Here is a 17,794-nt window from a genome sequence, read left to right on the forward strand (position 1 = left end):
ACATCTGCCCTTTGTTCGTTCAGTTCTTACAGCTGGATTCTGTATTTATAGCGTTAAGCACGTAAGTGTGGTCATGATGGGCTAACACAGGGGTGGCCAGCCCGTGGCTTGCATCCCGTAAGTGGCACGGGCAGCCTGTGTGGTATGTGGCAGAATGGGGAGGGGGCAGGTTGGCCAGGGAGCAGAAAGCAGAGCCGGCAAGGGCAGGGGAGTAAAGTGGCCCTTGAGGAGGGTGCGGAGTTCATTTGTGGCACACCTCACAAATTTGTTCGTTTGTGGCCCACGCTGGTCTCCGGTGCGATAAGGGCTTCCCTGGTTGGATAGAGAAGGCCGGTCCGTCACCCGAGACTCGTTTGGAAAGGGGAGGTGCACTGAACAGGCTCTTCTGTTCCTGCTCCGAGGTGTTGGACGAGCTCCTGTCCGCCGCGCGCGGCCCCACGAGCTGTTCTGCCGTCTTGCAGTCGTCTGAGGTTCTGCTAGAAATGGCGTGTGTGTGTGCATCTACCCGCATGATGTGTACTTCGTTTGGTTGATCTTTCTCCCAAACCATGTCCCGCCGACCTATTTCTGGTCGTCTTATTCTGGAAACTAACTTTGCCTTTTGTCTGTTTAAGGTTCAAGATGATGGAGATCCATCAAAGCAACCTTGGCTCAAAGGAGGGTAAGTAGGGAGCTCGAAACTTTTTCCTTCTCCAAGTACTTGTTGCGCTGTATTGTATCTTACTTCACGTGAAGTTGGAATCACTTTGCAGGTTGTGGGTTGCTCACAGCGTTTCTCTTCAAACGGATCCATTGGATAGTAAAATGACTAGATCTCCCCCAAGTATGGTGTGCTCATGTGTTTCACAACATCCTTTAAATTGAGAGAGCTGATCAAGGCAGAGTGTACCGAGCAGCTATTCAGGAGAGCTGAGATCAAGAGCAGCACTGGAAATGCTGTTCCTGATACCCAACGTGCCAGATATAAGCATATATAATAATCGTCATTAAGAATCCATGCTATGCTGTAGCGTGGTTTCATACCGAGATCCTCGGTGAAGACTTTGTATGCCGTCTCATTCTCCAAGTCAGCCAGTCAGCTGGCAGAAGGGGAAAGGAAAAAGCAAGAGCTCAGAATAAATGCTGAGCTTCGCTTTTGGTTTAGATTCTTTTTTTTTCTCACGGCTGGAAAAAATGGAGTTAAAGAAGTTGGGGAAAGTCTCCTGTCGTTGAAGTAATTATGGCCAATACAGCATGTGAACAAAACCAGGGGAACTCTGCAGGCCGTGCCGTGTTGTCTTGTAAAACAGTGATCACAGCACCCCTTTGGTAATCGGTCAGCACGAGATGACGTGCCATTTCCGCGTCTGGTGCTGCTCTAGCTGCAGCCACCGGAGCCGACAAATCCCCGTTTACATGTCAAGTCAGCACGATACTTTGCATAACGTATGTCAACACTGTGGCTTCTTCTAAACACATTCAAGTTTCTTTGGAACAAAAAGGAGGATGCATTTGATGTGCCATTGATTTTGTGCCCTGTATCTGATTAGGGCCGTGTTGGCTGCGCTTGGTTGTGTTTGAACGCCACTGGCTCTTGGCGCTTGTGCGCGGTGCACAATAGGCGCTGGTCCGTAGCAGTAGTTGTTGTCCTGAAATCTCAGCGTGCCATTGCATCTCCACCTGTATAGATGAGATCTCATAAAGGAGATTCCCAAATTGAACATGAAGTTAAACGGAAGGCAGCTTCATTTCATGGCTCTCTGCATTTTAGTAATTTGGTCGTGTCGGCAGTGCTGCGCAGAGCTTCCTGCCACACCTGCGGATACCTCGTGCTGCCTAGCAACACCACGCTTCCCGCGGGCGCTCACGGGCTGCTGGAGAACTGGCAATTAGCAGCAGCAGAAGATAGCAATTTGTTCGAGCTGTAAACAACACCTTCTAGTCCCTTTTTTAACAAGGAGTTAGTATAATGAATGTATCGGTTCACACACGCACGAGATGATTTACTGGCCTGACAGATGAGTAGAACGATATTTTTAAATGGTGACTTATTTAAAAATAATGTTCATGGCAAACTTATTTGCTCTGTTCTACAAAAACTTGTGTTTGCTTCAAAGGGGGAAAAAAGATCATTTATTTTTTTTTCACTACGTGAAACGCAAGAGTGTGGTTCATTGGATGAGATTTAATTGAACGGTTAATACTTTAAGATAAGTTGAAAATACATTATTTTCAGTATTGGTAGCCCCACACCAGATATTATGCAGCTCGTTATATTGAAGTGCAACCAGCCTTAAGTGTTCAGTTGGAAAAGCAAAGTTACAGTATCCTATCCGCTGCTTGCTAGCATGTTAATTTGATTAGTCATTACCATTGCAATCAGTTATCATCCACTCAACCTGCATTTTGCTCTCTCAACTCTTATTTAAGACATGAGGTGCACCTCATCATGAGGCTTGCACTAATAGGTAGACATACATTCTTCCTACGCGAGGATATTTCCACCGTAATATAGCCATTTACTGCAAATGCTTAAAAATAGTACTTCATTTCAGAATCTGGTTCATCTACAGCACAGCATAACAGGCAGTTTTAATGCAGATAATCAGACACCCCAGTTCTGATCCCCTCTGCCAGCCCCTCACTCTGTAATAGCGCCACCCAAATTGCATTCAGTCCTATTGTGTGTGAACCTACTGTGTGCACCTTGGGCCTTGGACACACGTTACTTGTGTAGTGCAATCTGTGCCCGTACAACACTCCAGAAAGGGAGCGTGCACACGTTCAGGCTGTTTGTAGCGCTGCCTATATTTTTGTCTGAGCAATGGGCATTTGGTGAGCTGGTGAGAACTGGAACAACAGTGCAATAAGTCCCACTACTGGGTGGGCAAAGCACTTCGTTTCAAGTCTGAACTTGCCTAGCATCACCTTCCTGCTGTCAATCCTAGGCCAAGGAGCCCTTCGTGAGCAAGCTTCTGTTCCTCACAGAGGTATTTAGAGGTGACTTTATCAGTCTTTTCTGATGAAGCAAAGAGACTGAGCTTCTCAGTCCCCTCCCTCGGTGTTTTTGCCAGCGCCCATCTCTTTTTTCCTTCTCTTTATAGTGTGGATGCCAGAACTGGACCCAGGGGTTTAGAGCAGGGGTGCCCAACTCCTGGCCCAAGGGCCAGATCTGGCTTGGAGTGCTACTGGCTGGCCCGTGGGGCTCCCCCGGGTCCGGAAACTTGCCGGCCGGGGAATGGTGGCGTAGTCCCTCTCTTGTGTAGCTTTGGTCTCTGTCCCTTGTCCCTCCCCAGATCCGTGGGGACCTCCGAGCCCGGTGCGCCAGATCAGGAGCCCGGCCCCACTGTGCAGGACTGAGCGGGGCTGCGTCGGGCCCCAGGACTCAATCCAGCCTGTGGCCTGGCTCCGCACCACTCAACTGGCCACGGGGCTTGAGCACTGCTGTTCTGGGACCTGTTTGGTCAGTTCTCAATTTGTAGGTGAAAATCACGCCCTGCTTCTATTCACTGCTCCCTGGTTACACAGCTAAAGAGTCTGTTGGCCTTTTTTATCACAAATATGACACCAAGTGTTGGCGTTCGGTTGCTTATCCTCTGGCCCCCAGACACTGCTCAGGGTACAGTCCCTCTCTGCTGTAGCGCTGGTCTCCATCCCTTGCTCCTTGCCCCGCTATCTTTGTGTTCAGTCGTACGTAGTGAAGGGCTGTGCAAACAGGCCCAGCTTCCCAAGGGATGCAGACTTCCCTGGCTCCTTATTTACCATTCTGCCAACCCGTGTGTTGCGTGCAAGCTTTCAGCATTCATTTTCTTGTTACTTCCAGATCATTGATGAAAACATTGAGTAGGGTTAGGCCTAGATTTGGTCTCTCTAGCACCTCACTAGGAACACCGGCATTCAGTGATGGTTTCCTATTGCCAACTGCTGGTTGAGATCTTTCATCCAGGTCTTAATCCATCCAGCATGTGCTTTGATGCTCGCTAGCGCTAATCATTTGAGGGCAGGACAAGGAGCAATGGGCTCAAGTTGCAGCAAGGGAAGTTGAAGTTGAATATTAGGGAAAACTTTCTCACGGGGAGGGTAGTAAAATGCTGAATAAGTTACCCAGAGAGGCGGTGGACTCTCCGTCCTTGCGGGTTTTGAAGACCCAGGTAGACAAAGCTTGGCTGGGATGATGTGGTTGGGGCTGCTCCTGCTTGGAGCAGGGGGCTAGACTAGATGATGGCCTCCTGAGGTCCCTTCCAACCCTCATTTTCTATTACTTCTGTGATTTAATTGAAATGCTGTGAAGTTCAAGATGCTTGCCTGGGATGGTTTAGTTGGGGCTAATCCTGCCTTGAGCAGGGCGCTAGACTAGATGACCTTGAAGTCTTTTCCAGTCCTACTTTCCTACGATCCAAAGTTAAATTCTTTCCAGAAGTCTATTAGATCTATTTAATTACACTTCTCAGCTAAATTTTGTGATCTCATCAAGAATGATGGCAGTGCCGTTTCAGGACACTTTGGAAGAAAAGTCAAGTAAGTATGGGGCTGTGGGGTATCACTTACTCATTGTCCGTGGAGGCTTGTTGGTCCACCCTAGATTTTCTCTGTGGAGAGAAGTGGAGCATTCACTTAAAAGTACTGGCTTTACATGAAATTTGGTGAAAGCACATTGAAGCTGAACGACTGCGTGCTTATATCTTTCAAAGTTAACATACTGCCTTCACCCTGGGTTTTAGCCGATGATTGCAGTGAATTTACTGAGCCATTTAACTATCAGTCACAAACCGGTCTTTGAGCACAAACTTACATTTGCCTAACGCTATCACTTGAGAGGATGACCCAAATAGATTTCTTGCGACTGTTTTCTGCATCAAGGGAAATGGACTATAATGTTTAATTCTGCGAGCTCTAAGTGTTGCCAAGGAAATGGCCCTGGTCTCCATGGAAGGAATTCAGTCATTCACTCCATTACCAACTTTACTAATGGCTGGCTGGCACTTAAGTCAGGGGGGGTCTGTCATGTTTTTAGCTATTTCTGGAAAACAGATTTTTTTTCCCCCAACTACTCCTAACCAGGTTTAAGATGGAGCTGGACATATCTGTTAAAGGATGCAGGCCGTGTGGTTGCACGTTGCCTGCAATCGCAGAGAACTGGACTCAGTGACCCAGGGGGTCCTTTCCAGCCTTGTGTTTCCATTTAGAATTACAGACATGATCAAGGCATGCCTTCTGTTGATTAAAGGAAGTCCGTATGCCAACGGGTATCAAAGTTCATTTTCACAGAGGAAAATCTTTTATATTTTGCTTTGAAATAAAATCTTTGCATCTCTTCCGGGTGCTGTTAATTAAACACCTTCTATATTTTGAGCTGCTGCTGCTGCTGCTTCGGCAGTCCCTCGCAGTTGAGGATGATTGTTTTCCACACAGTCTCATCTGCCTGTCCAAAGGTGGCTGATGAGGCCAGTCCGGGATTGACAGACTCTACTGCAGCTCAGACGTGTGTTTCTGTGTGGGCTGGGTGGCACTGGACTCTTGACTTTGTTTGCCAGTATCCTGGTTGGCATGACTCTCCGTGACCCCAGCGGCCCCATGTTTGCTAGGTCATGGTAATAAAATCAAGTCTTCCCAAGGCTGCTGCTAATGTTCGGACTCTGGGCAGCATAAACAAGCGCCCACCTGAAGAGGGTATTAAATCTCTTCTCTTGTATCCCCCAATTCGGATTGCGTTGCAAAAATGACGTGGCCCAAGGCCTAAGACTAAGTCTTCTCTTAGATTCAAGGGAGTGGCAGTGCATTAAGACCCGCAGTCTGATCCTACCCCTCTTTCGATGTTTTCTCATCTTTCATCTTGTAGTCGCAATGTAGCACGGTTCTTGTCCACTCGTTACCAGCAAATAAACAATTCCTCATTAAAACTGACTTCTTTGAGGAATATTGAGAAGAGCACATTCTCCAGGTTTCCAAAGGGGCTTCACGACATAAAGCATGCTAGAGGGAAATTGTAGATTTAACTTCATCAAAAGGAGGCAGCGTGCATCAGATTGTGTGCATAGACGAACCAGGTGCCCTAAATTGAAGTGGTGATTTTTTTAAAACACCGCTTCAATATAGGGTGAAGTAAACCCCGTGTCATGTATGCCCTTGTCTTACGTGCTTCTCCAGCGGCAGGGAGGGAGAGCTGCCGGCAGGCGGAGCAGTCCCTGGGCAGCACCCACCTGCAGGCACCTGGCTTGGGCGGTCCCAGGGGGTACCGTAGCCACGGAGGGAAGGACCAGGTCCCCGTGCAGCTCATGCAGGCAGGCAGGCTCCAGGGAGGAAAAAAAGATCAGGCTCACCGCGCTTTTTTTTTTTTCTTTTATCTTCGGTGGAGCCTGCCTTCCCGGGCTGCTGCCAGGCTGCCTGCAAGGGCTGTACGGCAGCAAACTAAAGCTCCTCAGAGGTGTTTTAGTTTGCTGCGCCTCAAAGTCATTTAAGGCGCATTACACCGCCAAATGTGCTGAAGCGGCTGGAATGAATGCGTAGTACGCTGCCAACGTGTGCAAACACCAACACCATTAAAGCGGTACAAAAGCTTTTAACCCACTTTAAAGTGTTGTGCATACATGCCCCTCATTTAGTCTACACACGCCCCAAATAGTCAGCACTGATACATTCCTTGTGCTAGGGCCTCACGTTTTCTGTAGGTTATTGAGTTTAGGATTCATATATCAGTTCATTTAGCTTCATATGCGTTAATTTAAGTTTAGTGATGGGTTTGCAGAAGGCAGAGTTTGGTTTCTGTTGGATTGCAGGTGTCGGACTGACACACTTGTGTCATTCCTATGACTTTGCTGACGTTTTCCCTCCTGTACTTCCAGGCCTGCGGGTGGTCTCTACGGCATTGACAGCATGCCCGATCTACGCAAAAAGAAACCGGTTCCGCTTGTCAGTGACTTGGTAAGAGGTTTTCTTTCCCCATGAGTACAGTAATTGCTGTAATGATTTTTTTCCCCTTGGGGTGCAGTGATGTTCATTGTTACTTAAAGTGATTGTAGGTCTCCTATTAATTTAAATAAGCTCGTATGATGATTTTATCAAACTGGCAGAAGTTACTCCTGATTAATTGTGATTAGAAAATCAATGGCTTGTAATTCAGCTACACGTCTATCTGTATAAACACTGAATTATCTTTTTCTGAACACAAAACATTAACACTTTCTGTTAGGAGTGAACATGGAAGTGGTTTGCTTCTCACCAATCACTTTTTTTGAAAGCCAGCTTTTTCGTAGCATGTGCCCATGTATACTTTATTTTTAAATCCATATTTGAAACCCTGGTATTTGGGCCTGCATTCTGGTATTTAGCTCATTACTGCACAGAGTCCCAGCAACCTTGCTGTGAGCAGAATGTGTTAAAAATTAACATTTTGCTTTGAAAAATCTTGATCAGAATGAAGCCTGGCTTTGCAGGCACTTTCTTGTTTTAATTTATTCAAGGTAATTTATTGCAGTAATCTTTTTGATTAAAAATTAGGTCGGCTTTTTTCCCCACTGTTGCTCTACTGGCTCTAAATTATGGTGACAAAAGTAAAAATGCTGATGATAATATTTGGGTGATATAACTGGGTGATAAGGAAATAGTAGAAGAAAATAAATGTGCCTTCTGTGTCAGACTCTCTGCACAGGCATGGATGGGCAACTCAGTTTTTTTTTTTAATTTCTATCATTGTGACCCCTTAATTTAGCATTAAATGTTCCAACAGCGACCATTAACTAGTGTAATCAGCTTTCTTGCGTTGACATAATGGCACGTGAGTTTAACTTAAGTCCACTGTGTTGGCTTTGTATTGCTTCGGTCTACCTACCTGTCTTCCTACCTACCTGTCACGGTCCAACTTAGAAATTGTGTCTAAAGAAGGTTGCTTAAGAAGTTGCCAAACTGTATGCATTCTTATGGGAAGACCAGATTTAATTGTCCGCTCATTTGAGAAGTGTCGTGTATGACTTACCAACTGCTTGTATCCCTGAAATCTTTGTAGTCACAAAATTAACCTGTCACACTTCTTTTGTATTCCTTCTCTTTCTCTATCTGCAGGCCATGGTAAGTGGAGATTTAAGTTGTCCACCAAGTCATCACCAAAGCCTTTTGTTTCTATTTTTAAAACCATAGGCTCCTTCTGCTATTGTGTTGGGTTTTTTTTATTTGCAGTTCTGTAGAGCCACCGTGCGAGTGCAAACAGAGCTCTGCCCCGTCAACCACATCACTGACCGAATGAACCTTTTCAATCCCGTCTCAAACAGCATAAATCGGAGCAAGGCATGTCTCCTGAGAGGGTTTGCTGGCTTCAGGAGAGCCAGCAATGTTGCCTTTCATTTCCTTATGACTTCATGCAGCTGGAGTCACTGGCTGAAGGCTATAAGCTGCTCTTTTAGCCTTCCAGATATCACTTAATGCCAGTGGTATGTGCTGAAAGAGCAGTAGCCTAAGACTGCAGACCTTTTGCTCAAGGTGTGGAGGAACTACTCTGAGAGAAGCGTTCATTATGATCAGTGATGGCTGCTGAATGTGGCACGCAGATGCATTCAAACACATGCTGCCCTTCCCACCTCGCCCAGCCCATTTATTTTAATCCCTCCCTTCCCAGTCTTGTCCCCATCCAGCTGTCCCTTCTTGGGTTCCTTGTATGTTATGAAGTGGATCATTGAATTTCCTTTTCAATGAATGAACTTACACGTAGAAGCTGGGGCAGGAGTTGAGAACATTGTATGTTGTGAATGGTAATGTTTACTATCTGCTGTCTGGTGCAAGGTTGAAGGAGAGTCCAGTTTTCACCTGTGGTTCCTAGATGGAAAATAATAGAAATGATGCCGGAGCCAGGTGCATTGAGGCAGACCGAAACAAGACGGGGAAACAGGCATTTAGGCTTTAAAAGGACACATCATGCCTCTTGCTGGGGTAGAAGAGATGACTTTTAAGTCAATGAAACAGAGGGCTGGTGACTTCTGTTCACTACTGGCCTGACAGTGCCTTCCCTCTTGCACGTGTACAAGTGTGTGGCATGAGTGGAACTGTATATAAGAGATGCTAAATAACAGCTTGGTATTTTTTTCCATCTCCTCTCAGTCACTGGTTCAGTCCCGGAAGGCTGGAATTACCTCGGCAATGGCCACGAGATCATCTCTCAAGGATGAGGAGCTGGTAAGTAGAGTGGCTGGTTTTCCAGGGACTGCGGTGACATGGGTTTTGGTCCTGCTTTTTCTGGAGTCTGCGCCCAGTGTTGCAAGTCTCTGCATGGATGCGTGGCTGCAAGGCACCCTGCATTACCTGCTTTACAAACCAACACACAAACAAAGCTGCCATGTCCCAGGTTAGAGCGTGATGATGGTATTTAAGGGGCTGAGTTGTGAAGTACTAAGAGACGATAGGTAGAACTTGGTGCTGCAATGTGCCTGTTACCTACACACCTGGTTATGATTATGGTTTATATGCAAAGCTGATTTGAAAAGCTGTTTTCGTGCTGGTGCTGGGTCCTTGAGTGAGCAGGCCTAGCTACCTCACGCATAGCTCCATCTTCATCGCATGACAAGCTGTAATTTTTTTGGTTTAACAGTAATATGTTCCCTGTCAAAAGCGGTTCCTTCCTCCCAGGAGAAAACAGTTGTCTTGCAGGTTTATTATCTCACCCTCAGATGCTGATTTGTGTGTGTTTTTTGTCTTTCAGAAATCTCATGTATATAAGAAGACACTGCAAGCCTTAATTTACCCCATCTCCTGTACAACCCCTCACAACTTTGAGGTGTGGACAGCCACCACCCCCACGTACTGTTACGAGTGCGAGGGGCTCCTATGGGGCATTGCACGGCAGGGCATGCGCTGCACTGAATGTGGGGTCAAGTGTCACGAGAAGTGCCAAGACCTGCTCAATGCTGACTGCTTACAGAGTGAGTGGCTTTTTGCTGTAACCTGTCGATAGCAGGAAGGTGCAATTGCTTTTAAATGTTTTCACCAGGCAACTCAGGCTGAAGCCTTTTCATGGTCAGTTTGCTTAGATCGGTGATAAGCTTGGGATTTAAATCTCTGTGTCTACTAATAACACTTCACGGTTGCTGATTATAAGTGAGACTTCTGAAACGGTGCTCTGCGTTGCTACTGGGCGACTACCAGGCTCCTGCTTCCACCTGCTTCCATCTTTTAGGTGTATTCTCTTTCCCAGAAGACTGATGCTTGGGTATGTGTGCACAGCTTGGGAAGGCCATTTCCTCTCTCTGCCTCCGTCCCAGACTTGCAGATTGGGGAGTGGGGTTTGAGGATGAAACTGCATATGTGGAAAGACTTCAGGATCGAGTGCAGAGAGCCCCGTGCTGCGGTCTGGGTGTGTTCTGACTCACTCGCTCCCCCTTTGCCCCACCAGACAAGTCACGGCTGCTCTCCGCCTGTTTCCTTTCTCATCTTTAGCTCACCTTGTTTCGACTGTCAGCTCCTCTGGAGTGGCTGTTAGCTCCTCTGCTGTGTACACGGCGCAACAGGGCCTCAAGTCTTACAGTCCAGATCCACAGAGGTATTTAGTGACCAAACTTGAAGTGAATGCCTGAAATGGTAGTACCCTACAGCAATAGGTGCCATGTAGGTTGTGAAGGCTCAGAGTCACAGACCACGAAGGCTGGAAGGGACCTCAGGAGGTCGCATCTAGTCCAGCCCCCTGCTCCAAGCAGGACCAGCCCCAACTACAGCATCCCAGACAAGGCTTTGTCTACCTGGGTCTTCAAAACCTCCAAGGATGGAGAGTCCACCACCTCTCTGGGGAGCCTGCTCCAGTGCTTCGCCACCTCCTCGTGAGGAAGTTCTTCCTAATATCCACCCTCAACTTCCCTTGCTGCAGCTTGAGCCCATTGCTCCTTCTGTCATCTGCCCCCACTGAGAACAGCTCAGGTCCATCTTCTTTGCAGCCCCCCTGCAGGGAGGTGAAGGCTGCTATTCAATCCCCCTCCATCTTTTCTTCTCTAGACTAAATAAGCCTGTTGTATCTCAGTTTATTTCTGCAGTATTGCATGTCTGAACAACCTTTTCAGACCAATAAACAGGGCCAGGAGCTGATAATGTAAATGGGACCTAATATGAGCAAAGGACATGTTTAAAGGGAATGAAAATAATCCGATTCTTTGCATTTGGTGAACTCCAATTATTGTTTTTATTACTCTCTATAAATTATTTCTCAGGATGATTTGTAATTTGGAAAAACTAATTTAGATTGACAGTAAGATGCCTTCAAAAGGAAATGGGGTGAAAGTGTTGCTGATCTCTAGGGGGGCTGGGCCCTGTGAGAGGAGAGGGGGGTTACTTGAATACAGTTTCTATTCACTCTGGGTTTCCCTGGTTCAGTTTGTTGCTGTTCCAATTTTTCTGCAGTTTACCATGCAGCACTGATAATCAGGCAGATGGTCCTTAGTATTAGAGAAGGAAAACCATTAAACTCCTTGCACCGTTAAACCTTGCGCACTCCAGTATACATTACAATGCATAAACATGCTTCTTGTAGTATTTTATTGCAATGCTAAGGAGAGTCAGGAGGAAAATAGGTACCAGACACAGGGATATGGAGAAGATTGAGCAGTGCCACTGTGGGGCATTGGGACTAAAATCCATAAGAGGAAGCCTGGATCTAAGAAATGTCTAGTTCTTAATGGAGCAGAGGAGAAACTTCCTCATGGCATTGGTGCTACCAGTCACCCACTGAAAGCTGAACGCTCCTGTGGTCTGTGGCTTTATTTTCAAGCTGTGCAGTGGTATGAGGGGAAAATGCGTTGCAAGGGGACAGCAACATCTGACAAGACAGTCGGGAGAGAAATGTAGAGGGCGATTTCCTGCTGAGAACAGGGAACAATTGACTGTACAGACTGAGAGAAGGCAGAGCAAGGAGGAGGCACCCCAGAGAAATCAGTTTGTGGCTCTCAGTGCTTTGCTGTGTAGATGGGCTGCAATGAGTGTGCGCATTTCCACTGGAAGCCTATGGAAGGGCATTGGCCAGCCCCGGGGAGGTATTTTCTACCCTTGCAGATTTCAGCCTGGAAGAGAAGAAGAAGATCAAGTGCATTTAAAAGGGATATATATTTCTGAACCTTGGAAAGGAATTTAGGTGAAGCTTTTAAGGAATGAGCAAAGGTCCCAGCTGGTTCATTCGCTTCAGATCCACATGTGCAATTCCTGGAAGAAAAGCAATAGTTTGTATCGCTATTGGCTAGAAAATGATATTTGGAGATTTGCTTTCAGGAATTGGCTTGTAGGTAGAGTAGATATTGCATTAGAACAACAGTCTAGGGCAATGGCAAGGGCTAATTGGTTTCTAAAAGCCTGTATGTGACAGTTTTACAGCCTTCAAGGCGGACTCCGTGTCCGAGGCCAACGGACAAACAGGCTAGGAAATCTGCACAGTGTTTCCTGAAAACTCATAATAAAGATCGGCTTGCCACGTTGGAGCCAGGTCACAGTGCCCAGCTGCAGAGCCCACGGGATTTCCAGTCTTGGTGGACAGACTAAATTAGGCAGTTGGGGTTGCCCAAATGAAGACACTGGAAAATGACCAAATTAAGATGTGTGCATGTGATTGGTTTGTGGAAACAAAGGAATATGCTGACAGGGCAGAAGGTGGACAGTATGATGACCACAGGGAGACCAGTCCAGTCAACCATACTTGGAAATGAAGAGTCGTCAGGAGGAGAAAAGCGTACAGGAGGAGGGATTTTGGAGCAGCGGGTGGTCCCCAAGGTGGGATCCCAAGGCCACCATGGACAGGGGGCATGCCACCAGCCTATTTCGCCCACCCCACTGGGACCGGTCCTGCTTTGAGCAGGGGGTTGGACTAGATGTGACTTCCCGACATCCCTTCGAACCCTCATTGTCTGTTATGTTGTCTGCCTCGCCTGCATTACTTTTCTCTGCTGTCACTGTGTACCAATAAAAATAGCCTATTTTCAAATGGAAGAGGATTTGGTCTGAGGATTTGGGTCTGCCCAGAACAAGGTATGTAGTGTCAACACCCATCAAGTACATCTGAGACTTTGTACGTCCCTAGGTGCCTTAAACTCCAAAAGAGTAGGTTTTCCTCTGAGCGGGGGGTGTTTTCCTGTCAGTTTAGAGGAGCCCGCTCGCCAATGTAGTAGTTCCACTTCAGTCCACACGAGTCTTCAGGGGAAAGTTGTATTTGTGTAAAATGAATTTGCAGTGATCAGGATCACAGCACCGATTCCATCGTTAGGCTTCAGATGCTACCTTCAAATTGTGAGTTGCCGTTTGGGGTTTTGTTCTTGTGAACCAGACTGTTCTATTTACGTTGGTTGTGTACTCGAGTGCTTTTCTCCATAGAGTAGCGCAGTCTTTATTCTCGAGTCTATTTTAGAGTTGATTAAATTTAGTTATTTTCCTCCACTGAGACTTTCTCACTCTAGCTTCTAGGAAGCTGAATATTTGGTACAATGAGCAGATGCGGTTTGCACCTAATCAGTGAATAAAATTTAGTACACTTTGCAGCTCTGTTGTAATGATGAAAATTGAACATAGCCCTTGATATAATAACTGGCATTATTTCCACACAAGAGATGAGTGAGCCAGAAAATAGGTTATCAATTTATATTTATGAGATCGCTCTAAATGCTTCTCAAACAGCAGTTTGAAAACACAGATGCACATAGCTGCTGCCTTGAAGATGCATTACCTAAGATGACAAATGATGTACAGGAGATAAGGGAGAAGAGAAATACCATCATACTTAAAGGGTTATTTATTTAATCTGCCATTAACCTTTAAAAAAAATCCTCTTGAGTCAAAACATTACAGATGAGCTGGCTTCTTGAAGGCATTGTGGTAAGTGAGGTAGTAGTTGGAGACTAAGGGGACAGTCTGAGTAACGATATTTATGGGTCAGTGTAGAGGGGACATTCAGATGGAGTTAAAAGATGATGAGCACAAGACAAAATGAAGGTTGAAGGGACCTTAGGAGGTCACATCTAGTCCAGCCCCCGGCTCCAAGCAGGACCAGCCCCAACTGCATCGTCCCGGCCAAAGCTTTGTTTACCCGGGTCTTCAAAAACCACCAAAGATGAAGACTGCACCACCTCTCTGGGGAGCCTGCTCCAGTACTTCACCACCCTCCTCGTGAGACAGTTTTCCCTAATATCCAACCTCAACTTCCCTTGCTGCAGCCTGAGCCCATTGCTCCTTGTCCTGTCATCTGCCCCCACTGAGACCAGCCCAGCTCCATCCTCTTTGCAGCCCCCCTGCAGGGAGGTGAAGGCTGCTATTCAATCCCTCTCGGCCTTCTCTTCTGCAGATTCAATCAGCCAGTTTCATAGTTGGTTGGGTCAGAAGGGACCTGAGCAGATAGATTTCATAGACATTAGGGCTGGAAGGGACCTCGGAAGATCGAGTCCAGCCCCCTGCCCTTGTACAGAAACGACAGGTTGGGGAAGAAAGGGGGGGGTGTTGCACTTTGTCAGTGAGCAATATACATCAACCCTCATCAAGACAGAATCCGAGGCTGAGGAAGTAGAAGGATGGTGGGTTAGGCTACATGGGGGGCAAGGAGAAAGGGATTTGGTGGTAGGGGTCTGTTACAGACCCCCACACCAAGGGGAAGAAATAGATGCGGGGCTCCTGAGGCAACTCTCGGAGACCATAAAAGCTAAGGAGGCGGTAGTCATGGGGGACCTAAACTACCCGGACATCTGCTGGGAGACGCAGACAGCAAGGTCCCATTGCTCACGCAGGTTTCTAACCTGTGTACAGGACCTCCACCTGACACAGGAGGTGCATGGTCCCACTAGGGGGAATGCCATACTGGATCTGGTATTGGCAACAGGGGATGACATGATAGGGGACCTCCAGATCGGTAGCCATTTGGGAGACAGTGATCACCTAATAATAGAATACAACATAAGACGGCGAGTGGGTAAGGTAACTAGTAGGGTGAAAGTGCTAGACTTTAGGAAACTTGATCTCAATGCACTCAGGCGATTAGTCAAGGACGCACTGCAGAGTAGGAGTTTTGATGGGATGGGTGCCCAAGAAGGGTGGCTGTACCTTAAGGAAACGATCCTTCGGGCACAAAGCAAGACGATCCCTGAGCGAGGCAAAAAAGGGAAAGGGGCCAGGAGGCTTCCCTGGCTGACCAGAGAAATCCAGGGCAGCCTAAGGGCCAAAAGGGGAGCACATAAAAAGTGGAAACAAGGTGAGATCACTAAAGATGAATATACCTCCTCTGCTCGTGCTTGTAGGGAGGCAGTTAGATGGGCCAAAGCTACCATGGAGCTGAGGATGGCAACCCAAGTAAAAGACAACAAGAAATTGTTTTTTAGATATATTGGGAGTAAAAGGAAGGCCCAGGGAGGAATAGGACCACTGCTAAATGGGCAGAAACAATTGGTGACAGACAGGGGGGACAAGGCTGAACTCCTCAACGAGTTCTTTGCCTCGGTGTTCCTAAGTGAGGGGCACGACAAGTCTCTCACTGGGGTTGTAGAGAGGCAGCAGCAAGGCCCCAGACTTCCATGCGTAGATCCTGAGGTGGTGCAGAGTCATTTGGAAGAACTGGATGCCTTTAAGTCGGCAGGCCCGGATGGGCTCCATCCGAGGGTGCTGAAGGCACTGGCTGACGTCATTGCAGAGCCACTGGCGGGAATATTCGAATGCTCGTGGCGCACGGGCCAAGTCCCGGAGGACTGGAAAAGGGCTAACGTGGTCCCCATTTTCAAAAAGGGAAGGAAGGAGGACCCGGGCAACTATAGGCCAGTCAGTCTCACCTCCATCCTTGGTAAAGTCTTTGAAAAAATTATCAAGGCTTACATTTGTGAGAGCCTGGCAGGACAAATTATGCTGAGGGGAAATCAGCACGGGTTCGTGGCAGGCAGATCGTGCCTGACCAACCTAGTCTCTTTCTATGACCAGGTTACGAAACGCCTGGACACAGGAGGAGGGGTGGATGTCGTATACTTAGACTTCAGGAAGGCCTTCAATACGGTATCCCACCCCATACTGGTGAACAAGTTAAGAGGCTGTGACTTGGATGACTACACAGTCCGGTGGGTGGCGAATTGGCTGGAGGGTCGCACCCAGAGAGTCGTGGTAGATGGGTCGGTCTCGACCTGGAAGGGTGTGGGCAGTGGGGTCCCGCAGGGCTCGGTCCTTGGACCGATACTCTTTAATGTCTTCATCAGCGACTTGGACGAGGGAGTCAAATGTACTCTCTCCAAGTTTGCAGATGACACAAAGCTATAGGGAGAAGTGGACACGCCGGAGGGCAGGGAACAGCTGCAGTCAGACCTGGATAGGTTGGACAAGTGGGCAGAAAACAACAGGATGCAGTTCAACAAGGAGAAATGCAAAGTGCTGCACCTAGGGAGGAAAAATGTCCAGCACACCTACAGCCTAGGGAATGGCCTGCTGGGTGGCACAGAGGTGGAAAGGGATCTTGGAGTCCTAGTGGACTCCAAGATGCACATGAGCCGGCAGTGTGACTAAGCCATCAGAAAAGCCAATGGCACTTTATCGTGCATCAGCAGATACATGACGAATAGGTCCAAGGAGGTGATACTTCCCCTCTATCGGGCGCTGGTCAGACCGCAGTTGGAGTACTGCGTGCAATTCTGGGCGCCGCACTTCAAGAGGGATGCGGATAACCTGGAGAGGGTACAGAGAAGGGCAGCTCGTATGGTCAAGGGCCTGCAAGCCAAGCCCTACGAGGAGAGACTAGTGAAACTGGACCTTTTCAGCCTCCGCAAGAGAAGGTTGAGAGGCGACCTTGTGGCTGCCTATAAGTTCATCACGGGGGCACAGAAGGGAATTGGTGAGGATTTATTCACCAAGGCGCCCCCGGGGGTTACAAGAATCAATGGCCACAAGCTAGCAGAGAGCCGATTTAGACTGGACATTAGGAAGAACTTCTTCACAGTTAGAGTGGCCAAGGTCTGGAACGGGCTCCCAAGGGAGGTGGTGCTCTCCCCTACCCTGGGGGGTCTTCAAGAGGAGGTTAGATAGGCATCTAGCTGGGGTCATCTAAATCCAGCACTCTTTCCTGCCTATGCAGGGGGTCGGACTCGATGATCTATTGAGGTCCCTTCCGACCCTAACATCTATGAATCTATGAATCAAAGGGCAGGAAGTCAGCTGGGGTCATAGGATCCCAGCAAGATAAGCATCCAATTTGCTCTTGAAGATGTTCAATGTAGGCGCTTGAACCACCTCCGGTGGCAGGCTGTTCCAGACCTTGGGGGCTCGGACAGTAAAGAAATTCTTCCTTATGTCCAGCCTGAATCGGTTGTGGTAGTAGTTTATAACTGTTCGACTTCGTCATCCCCTGGGGCGCTCTGGTGAACAAACATTCCCCCAGATCCTGGTGGTCACCCCCGATAAACTTATAGGTAGTCACCAGATCACCCCTGAGCCTGCGCTTTTCCAGGATAAGGAGCCCCAGGGCTCTCAGTCTGTCATCGTAAGGTCTGTTTTCCTGACCTCTGATCATGCGCGTGGCTCTTCTCTGGACTCTCTCAAGCTTCTCCACATCCTTTTTGAATTGTGGAGCCCAAAATTGGACGCAGTACTCCAGCTGCGGTCTCTCCAAGGCTGAGTACAAGGGGAGAATGATGTCCTGGGATTTGCTTGAGAAGCATCTATGGATGCAAGCCAGTGTTTTGCTCACTTTACTGGCTGCAGCATCACATTGCAGGCTCATGTTCATCTTGTGGTCAGTCATGACCCCCAAGTCCCTTTAATCCATAGTGCTAGCCAGCGTAGCACTGCCGAGCCTTTTAGCTTGCTGCAGGTTTTACTCCCAAGATGGAGAACTTTGCATTTTTCAGTGTTA

At 47.7% G+C, this 17,794-nt stretch overlaps 1 protein-coding gene across 3 annotated transcripts in view; it reads left to right on the plus strand.

Annotated features, from left to right (window-relative positions):
* Positions 1-17,794, plus strand: part of UNC13B (unc-13 homolog B) — a 300,680-nt gene that overhangs the window by 177,649 nt on the left and 105,237 nt on the right. For all 3 annotated transcript variants that reach the window (XM_059725356.1, XM_059725357.1, XM_059725358.1), the window contains 4 exons: positions 615-661; positions 6,822-6,900; positions 9,067-9,141; positions 9,665-9,884. In XM_059725356.1, the coding sequence (XP_059581339.1) occupies positions 615-661; positions 6,822-6,900; positions 9,067-9,141; positions 9,665-9,884 (421 nt within the window). The remainder of the gene's footprint in view (positions 1-614; positions 662-6,821; positions 6,901-9,066; positions 9,142-9,664; positions 9,885-17,794) is intronic.

The sequence above is a fragment of the Alligator mississippiensis genome, chromosome 3 (assembly GCF_030867095.1).
Source record: "Alligator mississippiensis isolate rAllMis1 chromosome 3, rAllMis1, whole genome shotgun sequence".
Taxonomy (NCBI): Eukaryota; Metazoa; Chordata; order Crocodylia; family Alligatoridae; genus Alligator; species Alligator mississippiensis.